Below are 13,967 nucleotides of genomic sequence, written 5' to 3'. Positions count from 1 at the left end.
GTTATGTAACAAAGAGGAAAATACATTGTTCCTAATTACAAAACTCCACTAGAAATTAAAAGTGCTTGATCTTCTAATACATGAAAAAGCAGAAAAGTTCTAAGTACTTTCATTTACTAGGTTAGTAGACAACTCACTACTTTAACTCCGGACTTCATTTATGCCAAGCAAACAGATCTACGATTTTATTGGTGAATTCCATATAAACATATACCACTTATTATTCCAGTTTATGTGCATTACTACTCATTTCACGTCATGTTTGCCAAGCTCACCTACTCATTTTTATGGAACACTTGGGAACTCATTTTAACTCAGAGCAGAGTTACTATCTATAAACATTCACAATCCATACTCACTCAAGTCTGAACGCCACTAAGAAATCTGCAAACATCATTTTTTCTATTTGTTTTTGAAATTTTATTTCATTTGAAATAATGTTGTATGAATTAATGATGGTGATTTTTCTTCCATAGACAAAGTTGCCACAGATATAATTAGAATGATTCTGGCATTTTAACAATACAAGCATTAATGCGGTCTTAGGCCAAATATGTCATGAAGATCTTTGGGTATTGTAATTGTTATCTCAGCTTTCCTTCGATGACTGAACTGTTCATTATGATTGGTACTTCTTAGATATTTGATACAAGGACAATGATATGAAGGCAAAAAATATGTAAAATGAGAAAATCCGATATAAAAGGAAAAAAATGGTTAATATAAGGAATGCTGATTTAAGCACTCAGTGGTTTATTATAAAAAAGTTTTTACAGTCACAAGCATGATTTAAATCTCAAATATTTGACTTATGATAGTTAAATTTAATTTTCAGATCATTCCTACATGGAAAGATGAATTACTTTGATTACTTCTCACTCTATACTGGTTTCTAGAAGTATATTGCAGATTTTGCCCATGTAGCAGGTGCAAAAATTATTTATCATAACCACCCCTGTGTGTGTGTGTGTGTAAGAAAGGTTTCTTTCCAATACTGTAAGTTATTTTAATTACCTTGTTTCCAATGGCCTTTTTTGGTGGAAAATTAAAAGTCCTTACTTGCTGGTATTTATTCTGTAACTTATGATGTAAGCTTCTGAATTCTGCATACCTTCGATACACATTCCATTCATCATCCTTTATTCTAATATAAACCTGCAAAACAGACATGAAGAAAATTATTTTAAGCCAAACCATTGAAGTAACGTACCTCCTTTGCTCTTTAAAGCTTCACAATATAATACCTTCACATTCATTTTGCAACAGTACTAGAAGTTCCAGGATCACTTATCCACAGGTACATCTCTGATTGTACATTTGCTGCTTCTGTTACTGCAGGTCATTAATCTAATTCTCTCCCTTCTTCCCCCTCCTTCTCTCTTTCTGTCCAGTTGTTATATTAATCAAGAAAAACATAGCCTGCTCATTTTAAGCTGACTCCGGGGCAACCACGGTAGTGCTTTTTGTTACCATGGTTTCCAGTGTATTCTACTGGCCAGTGAGCAAAGGGAAAAATAGTTCAATACCACTATAAAATTGATGTCTATGTATTCAACACAGTTTTTCAACTTTGTAAATTGGCTTTGTAGCATGAGAATTGCATAACATAATTTTATTCAAAGTATGAAACTTAATTTACTTTCTAAAAAAAAATTATATTGAAAAATAAACTAGAAATCTTATTGTTTATAAAATATACACAATTCATTCTTTCTGCTTCTATAGGACATTAAGTATAATTTAACACAGCTGTAGCTTTTGTGATTCTGTAGGGTTTTTTCCACTCAATTATTTCATGAGCATATTACCAATTATATGCTAAATAGTCACATTCTCTAGGAAAAATTCATACAGAAGTGAAATGTACTTACTGAAATCTGAGATTTCATTCATTACCAGGGAATAACCTCTACAGAAATGATATCAGTTTTTAAAAATGCTGAAACAGCACAGGTCAGAAACTATAAGCCAAGCATCAAATCTCGAGGTCCAGAGTCTCTGATTCTATAAAGTTTTCCTTAGCTTCCTCAGTAGAATCTGTACCTTGCTCATTCTCATGCATATAGGTGTGTTTGCGTGTTGTGTGCATGTTAATAATCTCAGTATTTTGCATCATAAATTAAGCTGGCATAGTATTGACTATATAACATTGCCTTGTTTCTCCAAGAAAAAGGAGTAATTCAAGAAATTGACCATCCTGCAAAGAGTGGGCAGTAATATTAGAACTACTGAAATTTGTATTTTGATGTCTGATGCCACATCTGAATTGAAATCCTTCCTGATGACTGAATCATTCACCTGGCCTTTGTCTTCTAGATTTGCTGAGTCCTTAGGAAAAAATAAACACAAAATTTTACTAAGGACTCATGGTATTTTAGAGGAGATCTACTGGTGTCTGGTGAATGTAGCCTTCCTTTAGTTTAGTCTTTAAGAAGATCCTCTTAAGAGATCTTAAGGTCCTCATCTCTAGAGACACCTGGTTTCTCAAATAATAGGAGGATTCTGTCTTCTTGTAACAAAATGCAACATTTTCTAACAGATATCATACGTCTGTCAAATTATAGTATTTCACTGAAAGAAATATTCATAAAGTCAGAGTCTATTGGATAACAACTATATTTTTTGTCATTACCGCACATCATTTCATTATATTTCATGATTATAACCAAAAATGAAGACTATAATTCCAAAATTGGCACATCTAAGAATGTTAGACATTGACAGTATTGTGTGAATTACATATGCACACAAACAAAAATAAACTGGTTTTGGCAACAGGAATTCAGATCATGTAATGATAAAGACCCTGTAATAAGCCTGCAAGAAGTATACAGATTTTAATTTTGAAAGTAAAGCCAGGATGAAAATAATTAGACACCTACAAGACTGTCTTATAATAACTGAGTATACCTCTAAAAAAAATGATGGAAAATATGAAATGCAAGTATTTTGCATGATTTCTGTAAATTACTATAGAAAAACTGTAATGGTAGAATAAAATTCTGTTAATATAATAAACACTATTTTAATTATTCTTTGTTCAGATATAACCTCTCTCTGCCTATTCTCATGACCAGTATATTGTTTGAAATTGTCTACACTCCCAAAATTATTTTTTCAGCTAGACTACAAAAAAAAGTTAAAAGCATTTTTAACCAAATTGTTTAATATAGAAATCATAATTTAACTAAGCAGTTATCTTTGCACATGTGATTCAGTGAATCATGCAGTTCAATATTACCTGTTAAAGTGTAACCCATAGTTAACTAATTAAGGAATCCAGTACACTATAATTGCAATTTTTAAGTACTGCAAAAACACATTAATTTCTCAGATAAAATTTCTTCCTGTTCTTTTATGTACATAGATATTGACTTCTTTTAGACAATAAAGCATGAAAATGCAACATTTGGAACCCTGTGCCATATTCAATTTATTGACAACTGTATAATAGACTATGAAAGGCATATTGAAGTTCATGATTTAGTACACATTTAAAGTTTTATTATCTCAGAAGGGAATACTATTCACAAGCCAACATATTTCAAAACACTTAACACAAATTCAATTGGGAAATCAAGCAAAGTAAATCCTAAAGATAAAACTGCTTGGATAAATTTATTCTGATTTAGTCCTACAAGGCATACGGGCAGTTATCCTCATTTAAATGAAATACAGATCATACAACCTAAGGACAGGAGAAACAGAGAATAATTATCTTTGTAGTCAAAAATTTGAAATACAATCAAAATCAAGTACCTTGAGATGTCTTAAAAGTAGTTAAATCTATTCCCATAATTTTCAACATATCCACAATTTCATTTGTGATCTTTTAATGGGAAATCAACGTAATCTGTGGATGCTAATTACAGAATACACTAAACAGATGCTATGGTGATGATGATCCTCAATTTCTGGGCAAGAGAAAGGTTCCAGATTTTTTAAGCCACATTTTACCCTAGGAACAGTTTCCTTGCTGCATAGGGAGACAACATCAATAACCCCAAATTGCCTCTACTATCTAAAAAATCCTGTAGCTTTTATTCATTGAATATCTAAACACTGCAGAACTACTCAGGTGAGGCAGAATAATTTTATCCCTACTGAACAGATGGAAAAATTGAGTCAAAAATACTCCCTGCAACTTGTTCAAGAAGCCTCTGAGAAACCTCTAACCGGGTATTGCTTCCAAACTCAACGGCCCTTCTTCCCAAGGAAGGGCCAAAAGGAGAAAAGGGCAGATGCAGAAACCCGTTGCTCTAGTCACAAAAACATTCCACCAGCTCTGTAATTACTGAGGCAGGAATCAAAGAAAGCAAGTCGAGCCAACTCATCCCCAGCTCACAACAGCAATTCCAGTGATCTCAGCACAAAAGCAGACAAACTATAATTAAATTCTTGTGGACAGGGGGACTTTGAGTGACAAAGGGATCAGAGGGAAGCAAAGAGTTTGAAACAAGGGGCATGTAGGGGAAATGGAGATGCTTGGATTTTTAAAAAAGGAAAATTTAAAGAGACAACAGGGAGCAAAATATGGAGGACTGGAGAAAAACAGCTGTGAGACATAAGGGACTGAGTCACAGGATATAACAAAAGATATATGTGAGGCTATGGGTGATATTCTAGAGTGTCATACGTGAAAGACAGGAGGTGAGTAATGATGGGAAGCCCGATGGATGCAGCTAAACCATACTAACATACCCTTCACCGAAGTGGATTAAAAGACTTCTGTATATGCTTGTCCCAAATTATCATGCTGCACCTCAGAGGGACACTGCTTTCTGCTACTGAAAAAAACTAAGCATATGTCACGTAAGTACAGAATAATATTTTAGGATCATGGTCTAGAAAGTTTAAAGGACTATTCAGGGCCTCATTCTTTGATCCACTTAAAATTCAATTCCAAATGACAACATTTCATTTCAAATGCCCGAATGTTTTCCTAAAATCATCCAATTCCTAACCTAATTAAGTAATCTTCAAGTTTTTACGCATTTATAGAGCAAACCAAAATCATTTCTGGAATGGTTATTAGATTGTAGACTTAAGATTTTGCTTTAATATTCTCTTGTATATCAAGAAATGAATTAAGTAGCTTTTGCCTGTAATTTAGGAGCACTTCCCAGTTGGGTCTCCAAAGACTGACTGGTAACCTTTTTGTAGCAATGATTTACAACAGCAGAAAGAAAAAAATTAGTTAATAAGCACATATAATGAATTAGTCTGCTATTTTCTCATCACAAACATATTTGAAATCAAAGATTTGAAGACAAATAGCTGAAACAGTAGTAATTTAAGTGTTTTGTTTTTTAGAAAACTACCTGATAAATTGGTATTACTGAATTGCCAATTTGAAAGCACTAATTTAATGATTCTATACTGAAATGAGTAAAACCTAATTCCATGATACTGTTTTATTGAGATAAAAGTTTCTTTAATTGGTTAAGGAATCTTTAACAGCATTTTTGACTCAGAGCTGCTTAACAGACACTGGTAACAGATTAGTAACTATTGACACCTTCAATTAGTAACCACTGACACCACCACTTATGCATAAAAACCTAACGAAAAGAAAGGACATGGACCAAAATTCCAGCTTGCCCCAGGTCCCTGCGTAGCTTCCTGGATTAAATTCTTAGAATTCTTTCTTCAGAGGTGCAGAAGTCTCAAGAGAGCACTTTTCTTTTTGGGTGCATAAATATCAATTAGTATATTTACAATTCAGTATTTGGTGATCTTTCAAGCACCTTTGGTAGAAAGAGATAGTGAAAGGGATATCGCAGAGAATCTTCTTTTGCACTGATGTTCAGGATTATAAAAATACCAGATGAAGCATTAGGAACAAAATTCCGTAAACTGAATGACCATAAAATCTTCCCCACAAATAGGGCTCACATTTCCTGGTAGAACGATCTGAACACAATGAAAAATGGATGCTAGCCAGAGTACTCTGTAGATGGGAGCTCCGCAAATACAAGCCTGCCAGAGTAGAAGTCCCTGTGAGCCCATGCCCATTCCAGAGGCAAGAAAAACTTCTGAAGGAGAGAAAGTAACACCAAAGGGAAGGCATGAAGTTGAAGTCTACTATAAAACATGCAAAATGCAATGGCACAAGATGCAAGAGAACTTGGAACATTTCAAAGGACGTAATGAATATGGAGAAAGTTTGCAAACACAAGGTCATAGTTTTTCTTACGAGCATAAAAAAAATGCTGGGCAGTACAAAGAAAGCAAAAGAGCCTTATTTACATTAAGGAAGCTGCTGTGACATTTGCCACCTAAGCACCATCGTTTAAAAAAACAAAAAGGTGACTGAGACAAACCATATTGCTGCACTGCTCTATTTCTACTGTATCACTGTCCTTGTAACTCCCTTTTCCTCAGTAACTAAAAAAGTTTTTCTGGAGATTGTGCTGTTTGTTATAAATGCCCAAGCACGTGACAACAAAAAGAAAAATTAGCAACTGGTTTGGTAGAGACAACCCAATCAGCACAAATACAAATAGATAACATTTTTTAAATAAATAGTGCCAATTTGCAGGTTAACTCAACTGAGCTATTTCCCTTGACCAATTAAAGTTCACATTTTCTTTTAAATAACACTAATTTTGGCCTACCACTGGTCCATAGTCTTAACTTTAGAACTCAGAACAGAAGAAAGTAGACATCAACTACTAGAGATGCTTTGCCCTTTTTTTTTTTTTTTTGCGTCCTAGACTTTCATTGTTAGTAAAGAAGCTATAAAACGTTTCTGGAAGAGGTGAATATTTGCTTCAGATAAAAGACTATCTATTTAGATAGAAAAGATTAAGATAAAAAGGATAAGAAGATTAATAATCAAACCTGCAAATTTTAACAGAACATGTATATCTTAAACATATTGCTAGCACTCAGCAGGATAAACCAATGATTGAATAACCGTCATTAAATGGATTTTATGTGTCTTCTAAGAATGGCAACTTGAACATTGTGGGAGATGGGAGAAGAGATTGTACAGGGAGGAAGATATGTGCTTGATTTTCCCTCCCCATTCCCACAATACGATCAAGAAAGCTTGAAACAATTATGAAATATATACAACAGATTACTCTGATTACCTTTTTTTTCCATATATCATTTCTACCACTTTTTTTTTTTTTGGGGGGGGGGGGGGGGTGAAGGACAAGGAAAAAAACATGCAAGAAGCAGCTCAAAGTGCAAGCATCTCGGCTTTTCCCCTTCTTATAGACAAAACTGGCATCAAAGCTGGCATCTCCTTTAACCTTTTGCCTTTGAAACAGTTGATTTAAGAAATAATATATTATACTATAAAATCATAAAACAAAAATAATTTTGTGCCAGGCTCAAACTTCAAAAAATAACACTTTTCCTAAAATTCTCTTCTAAAATACTAAAATTATCTTCTCAAATACTTTAATTCTACTGTGACCCTCACAACTTTTGTAAATATTAACAGTCAGGAAAATTTCCCTAAAAATACATCCTCTTCTGTGACAACTGTGGAGAGAAAACATCAAGGACAAGTCAGGGACTTCTAAAAGTCCAGTTCAGAATTAAAGATGGAAGGCTGGTGGTAGTAAGAGAAGATGAGCTCACCTGCATTTGATGTTCTCTTCAGCCACCTACCCCAGCTTACCACTTTCACTGTCTCCACTATAGTTTCCCATACTGTATAAGGCAAAAGCAAAAAACAAACCACAAAACTAACAACAACAACAGAATAGAACTGTCTGTTAAATTTATTTAAGACAAAAGAAAAGGGGAGAAGAAACTGAAAAGCAACAATTTTGGTGCTCTGAATCATAAAGCAAAACTCTCACTAACATATAAAGAAATTATCTACTGGTTTAGAAAGTTATAGACCTGATATAACCTGGGGTATTCTTTTGTAGAGTATTGCTAAGGTAACCTGAGAAAAATTACAGAGTAATTTTTCTGTGGAAAGAAGGAAATTCATTCACTTTAGCAGGATGTGTTCTAGGATGAGCTTCTGTAACTACTACTTGTTCTGTTTCTCAAAAATTGGTTTATGATGCTAAGAAATTCTTAAAACTAATCACTCAACTTTAATGTACGTCATAATTATTCAGGAATACTAAATTTTTAAAAAATGATCAAAATTTACAATTTAGAGAAATGTTTTTCAGAGGACTGGAAATACCTTTTCTTCCTACTTCGTGTGCTTTTCTGAGAGGATGCTTGTATCTCAACCTAGTTAGAACACTTTTATAAAAATTATTTCTGTACTTAAAACATACAGAAAGAACAAAAGGTATAAGTTCAAACAGGAAGAATATAGCAAAAAAAAAGAATCAGTTACATTTCTTAACTTTACTTCAGGACAATGGGATTCTGTTTGGAATATAAATTCAAGCTGAATTCTCTGAAGTTAACTTAGAAGTGGAAGAAATGAATACAAATGCAAGTTATATTTTGACACAGCTGCAGGACTGTATTTATGGTAAAGTTCCATCTTTGAAAGTGATCCAATTTCAGAACTTCTGCAGTAGTGAAGAACTAACAGAACAATGAAACTTCTCAGCTGTGATATGAGCAGCATTTTGTGGCTCTAGTGCACAGTTACCAGAGACATAACAGCAATTAAAGTGAATAAGCTTGTAGCTCAACAAGACTACATACTTTCTCGCATAGAGACTACAGATACCATAATGTATTTTATTTGCTATGTTAAAACCAACTTTTTGGTATTTAGTTCATAAATACGAGCAATAGAAATGTCAAGTATATGAGAGAATGCACAAAGCATGAACTTTAAAAATGGCCAGTGTTGTCATACTAGACAGAAACGTGTTATACTTTTTAGGATTTTCCGCTCACTTATATATATGCAGAATTATGCTCACTGTGTTTCTGTAGTCACAGTTCAGTTGCTATTCATCATATCAGCACTAAAGTGACTGGGCAATAAAGAACAAAAGAAGCCTACCTATGCTTTTGCTGGATGGAATCAATATTTCTATCTTTAACACTCTGTAAATCAGAGTAGATCTCACTCAAATAACAACATAATTAGCTCTTTCTGACAGTGAAATATTACTTGCAATACCCCAAAATAATTAGCACCATTCCACAGGGAGGCACCCATATACTCATTGCAAAGCATGGTAACCACTGCAGTGAAAGAAGTTTCTGCAGAACGGAATACAGGTAAATGACAGTACTGACGGGCTGTTCACCAAGTAAAAGATTTTGGGTGCTCTGACCAAGGGAAAGAGGATATCTTACCAATCAGTATGTAAATAAGATGTGTGCTACTTACTCTGGATGTATAGAGAATATAAACTATGTTTTTGTTTCTCAGGTAAAAAGTAATTTGAAAACAGAAACTCTACTTTTATTTTCCTAGTATTTTTTGCATCCAGATTAGAATTGTTTTAGGAACATCTGTATATTAAGTTGTATTATGGCTTCCTTTAAAAAAATAAATATAAAAACATGCTATAAATAAAACCATTTATCTTCTCTCTCCAAGATGTTCTCTCTTGTCATTGTACACTCCCTCCATCCCAGCTGTTTAAAGCTTTCTCTCCTCTACCTACTGTCATGCTTCACTGACATATCCTCAGGTCCCATTACGGAAAATGTAGTGCACTCACCTTTTTGGCTTAGGAAACCACTCTCTTTTTCAGAATGCCATGAACCATATCTTTCTCTCAAATTTTCCCAATCATTCTAGGCCATTTTCTTCTCTCTTTGCCCTGAGCTGTTCTGAGATAGAATATGATTAGAAGACTGCACTCTTCTTTCTCCTTTTTGCCTGCTTACTGCCACAGCTGCTAAAGTAATCCAATTCCTCATGTATCAGGGAAATGAAAATCAAGTCTGAACTTAATTTTTTTTTCTAATTCTTTGCATACTTTTCAACTTTCTTTCCATTTTTTTGGTTTTTTTTGTTTTTTTTTTTATTTATTTATTCTTTTTTAAAAACTGTCAATGCATTGTCTTCTACTGTTAAGACTTCTGACTTTGAAGAAGCACCTTGCCAACGCTATGAAACTGCTGGCTCTCTCACCCAGGGAATTTGTTGGTCACTCTCCCCACAAAAGCTCCTAGTTCCAGACACTGTTCTTCTCTCCTCAGTGCTGCATTTCTGTGAGAAGTATTCTCTCTGATTAAGCAGGAGCATTCAGATGCTGTGAAATCCCCTCTATTTGAAGGTATATTGCTATTCCTTCAGAGAGGAAGTGGACAAGAAAAACAGAACATCACTTAAAGTAATAGAAGAAATATCATGAGGAAAAAAATATCAGTCAGTCAATATTAAACAGTAAAATTTTCAAGATGCAGAAGAATTAAGTTAGAATAAAACAATGTTTATTGATGATAATCTGTGGAGGGCTCCTATTGATATGCAAATAATAGCAGCCTTGTCTGATTAGCATGTTTATCTTTAACCTTGTTTTTTATAACCTGAAATGTTTATTACTCTGCAAACAAGGAGGAATGCAAGTAGCTGTGTAAATACTGGTATCACTTTAAAAATAACAAAATCTGTTTCATTATCTTAAGTGTCAGCCATTGGTAATTATAACAACAAAAGGCATGACTAATGGCATTATGGCATTTGCTGTACACTTCTCAGGAAAGTGCAATCCATATGTATGCAGCAAATAGCACGATATTCTACAGTTGAGAAATACGACAAAGTAATACTATTGCAATAGCCATCTTGCTTTACAGTCGCTAAACAAAACTGCAACTAACTATCACCACCTAGAGGTAAATTGTAAATGCAATTTTTTTTTTCTTAAATTCTGATCTGGATTCTGTCTTTATGCCTGTGGATATAGTAGACAAGAAATTATTTTCTAATGGTAGGCTGACTGACCAACATCTTGCTCACAACAAAGACTGGCATCAGACTGCACAGATCATGAACAGCAGTCATCAAAAAAAAAATAGTTAACTAGAATACAGGATGTTTGTAAGAGAAGAGTAGCATGACCCTGATTTTAGAAAGAAGCCTAATATTTAAATTTGTCTGTTTAAAGGACTAGGCTTTCTTATCTGTTACTTTTTACAAAATATTAGTTTCTTTGTATGTGGACAGGTCCTTAAATGTTTATAACTGATTAGTTTGCCACTTACTAATAGCTGTCACAAACTTTATAAGAGAATAAACCTCTGAAGCTTATTCTGGAATCAAAGTAGATAACCATAATTTTTCTAAAGCTCTTGTTAGAAGATATTGTTATAACAATCCAATCTGAGCTCCTGACACAGACAATTTCATCCAATAATGCCTAAATAATCCCTATGATTTATTGATTCATAACAATGATATCAACGGGTCATCAAATTCACCTCTCTACTCAGGTACAAAATATACTACTATGTCAGCAGTAATACACTGCAAGACAATATTCAAGATACAAACCTGAAGCAAAACAAAACAGAGTAAGTATAAAGAGAAAGACTGTGTTTCTGAATACATTAGAATAAGCTTGCAATGCATAGAAGATGAACACTAGTGGAAGGAAAGGTTTCCTAATCATACTTGTTATTTCTGTTTTAGGACTACATTATACCTTCTTATCATAGCATTACAAGAGCAATTCATGTTGGGTTAATCCTACACCATGAACTTCAAGTTTCTTCCAATGTACAGCTACTGCAAGGCATACCGATTTCAACACCTACAGTTCAGAATGTTCTTTGGTGATTTCTGAAATGTATTTTATCCAGTACACTTCGAAATGAACATAAAATAGTGATATAAACCCAGAAAAGTTGCCCATCTTCCAAGATATTGCTATCCGGGGATTTCTTGATAAACAAGCAACATCTTTTGTGTTTGGACTGATTTTCTTCAATTTAATTAACCCAATAATTTCCTAGACCCGTGTGAACTTAGCGTATTTGCAAGCTCTGAGGCAAGAAGACTCAAATTCCAATTATGTTGTGGAGAAAGCCACTGTCACACTTATTTTGAAACTGCAAACTAGTGGTTTCAATAGATGCTTTAATCTGCATATTGAAACAGTTTAAAAATCTCTCCATGCCTTTCAGGATTTGAAAGATTGCTACTGTATTCTCCCTCTTAGTTGTTTTTCTTGCAGGCTAAGAATTCTTCATATGCTGCTCAAACGAAAAAGCTTCCAATTTTTACTTTTTTTTTTAATCTATCATTTTCCATCCATGCCTATATTCTTTCTAGTTCTGTTTTTTAGAGAGGAGAGAACTAGAACTGCACACAAATAAGCTAGAGTTTATACATGGCATAATAGTGTTTTCTGCTTTTCTATCACCTTCCTAATGATTTCTAACAGTTTGCTCTTTTAAGACTTCCCTAATCCCTTTTTAAAATTGTGTCAGATTAACCACTTGAAAATTTTCTGGTACCCAGGCTAGAAGCTATTTATCACAACCAGTTTTCAGCTATTTCATCCTGGAATTCCTGATGAATTGCACGGGTAGATTTATTCATTCATTCAAGATCCTCTACTGATATTTCCATTTAAGATAGACAATCTGCTAATTCTCTACAAGGAATACTCCAGAATGGGAATACCCCGTAACACCTCTGTAGTGAACAGAAGTCTAAAAAAAATATGCATTTTTCTGTTACTGTTTTATGTTCTGAGACCTTTTTTAACTGCTTGAGTATTTGCTCCACAGACTCTAGCAACTGGCCTCTTCCTGATAACCCAAAATCATAACATCCCCAAATCCTGACTCAAACCTTTTTTTTCCCCCCACATTTCTTCATTCATGTAGCAAAATATTGGACCTGCACCCCTCTGATGCTTCCATACCCTCCTTTACCCTGTATCAGTGAATATCAAATGGACCGGTATCTTCCCTAGCATTTGTTAGTAGCACATCTATAAACATAGATCTTCTCTCTCTCCATTTAGCAGGTAAATTTCCTTACATTACCCTAGGGAATGACAAAATTGAATTTCACAACACATAGCTACCTCTTCTCAGTAGGGATCTCCATCTTCAGATGACTATTCGCCGTACAAGAGGAAAGAAAGATTTAAATGCCTACTTAATTTTGGCAAAAATTGCAAATTGCAGATTTTATTTTTTGTATTCTTGTTGTCACCATTTATTTATTGTAGCCATCTCAATGTTGGTCTATTATTGTTAAATAGTGATATTTCAGAAAATAAAAATATTTTGGAAGCGAACATAATAAATACACAGAAGCGCACGGCCAATTCTAATCAGCTTTTTTTTACTAAAATGTATATACTGTCTAATTGTTTTACTATCCATAGTTGAATGACATATGTCTATGGCTTCTGTTAATTTCAAAGAAAGTACTAGATGGTGCTAAGATGTGAGTGACGATTATTCTGCCACTCACAACTATCCCTCTTGAACTCAAGTCATTCAAACTCAGAATAAAATTTGGCTGTTTCTAGACCTTGCTTTTAAAGTCTTAAGGTTCATAACCAGTAAATGCTGCCAGTTAATTACTGCTAAAGGAGTGTGGGGTAACTCTGCGAACATAGAGGTCTGCTTAAAATTTCCACATCTAATAGGATTCTCTATAAAATGCTGCTTGCTTCAAGAGTGAACAACATGATTTCTGAGCTTGTCCAGAATCCTTAATCCTTAACAGAATTTTAAAAAAAAAAACTATTTGATGGTTGAACCTACTTGATAATACAGCCAAATGCAGCTGGGAACTTTGCATCTACATCATAACATCTGGTGGTTGTTTTTTTCTATTTTGTTTTGTTTTTTTGAGGACAGAAGATACACTGATTTTGAACATGACATCTGAAACATACCAAAATACTAACATGACATAAGAAGAAATACTTGGAAATGCCCTTCAAAAGCATTAAAGTCTGCTGTAAAAAACAAACAAAACAAAAAAAGGAAGACCATAACAAAAAACACTATAACAAAACTCCTGCTGGGATTGGAGTCTATTCATATCTTCTTTATGATGCTCAGGTCTGGCCCTCCTGAGATATAAATTAAAGTTA

The 13,967-nt window shown here is 34.0% G+C and overlaps 1 protein-coding gene across 5 annotated transcripts in view; it reads right to left on the bottom strand.

Moving 5' to 3' along the window:
* Window positions 1–13,967, bottom strand: part of SNX29 (sorting nexin 29) — a 151,960-nt gene that overhangs the window by 64,733 nt on the left and 73,260 nt on the right. For 4 of the 5 annotated variants that reach the window (XR_010825052.1, XM_048064039.2, XM_048064028.2 and 1 more), the window contains exon 19: window positions 1,015–1,155. Coding sequence is in view for 4 of the 5 variants with exons in the window: in XM_048064039.2 (XP_047919996.2) it covers window positions 1,015–1,155 (141 nt within the window). In the remaining variant the exon portion in view is untranslated. Of the gene's footprint in view, window positions 1–1,014; window positions 1,156–7,136; window positions 10,193–13,967 lie in introns of those variants that run through there. The other variant, XM_048064052.2, reaches the window with a different exon arrangement.

Source organism: Anser cygnoides, chromosome 15 (genome assembly GCF_040182565.1).
Source record: "Anser cygnoides isolate HZ-2024a breed goose chromosome 15, Taihu_goose_T2T_genome, whole genome shotgun sequence".
NCBI classification, from domain to species: Eukaryota; Metazoa; Chordata; class Aves; order Anseriformes; family Anatidae; genus Anser; species Anser cygnoides.
Note: the sequence above shows the minus strand (reverse complement) of the source record. Positions and strands in the feature narration are given on the sequence as shown.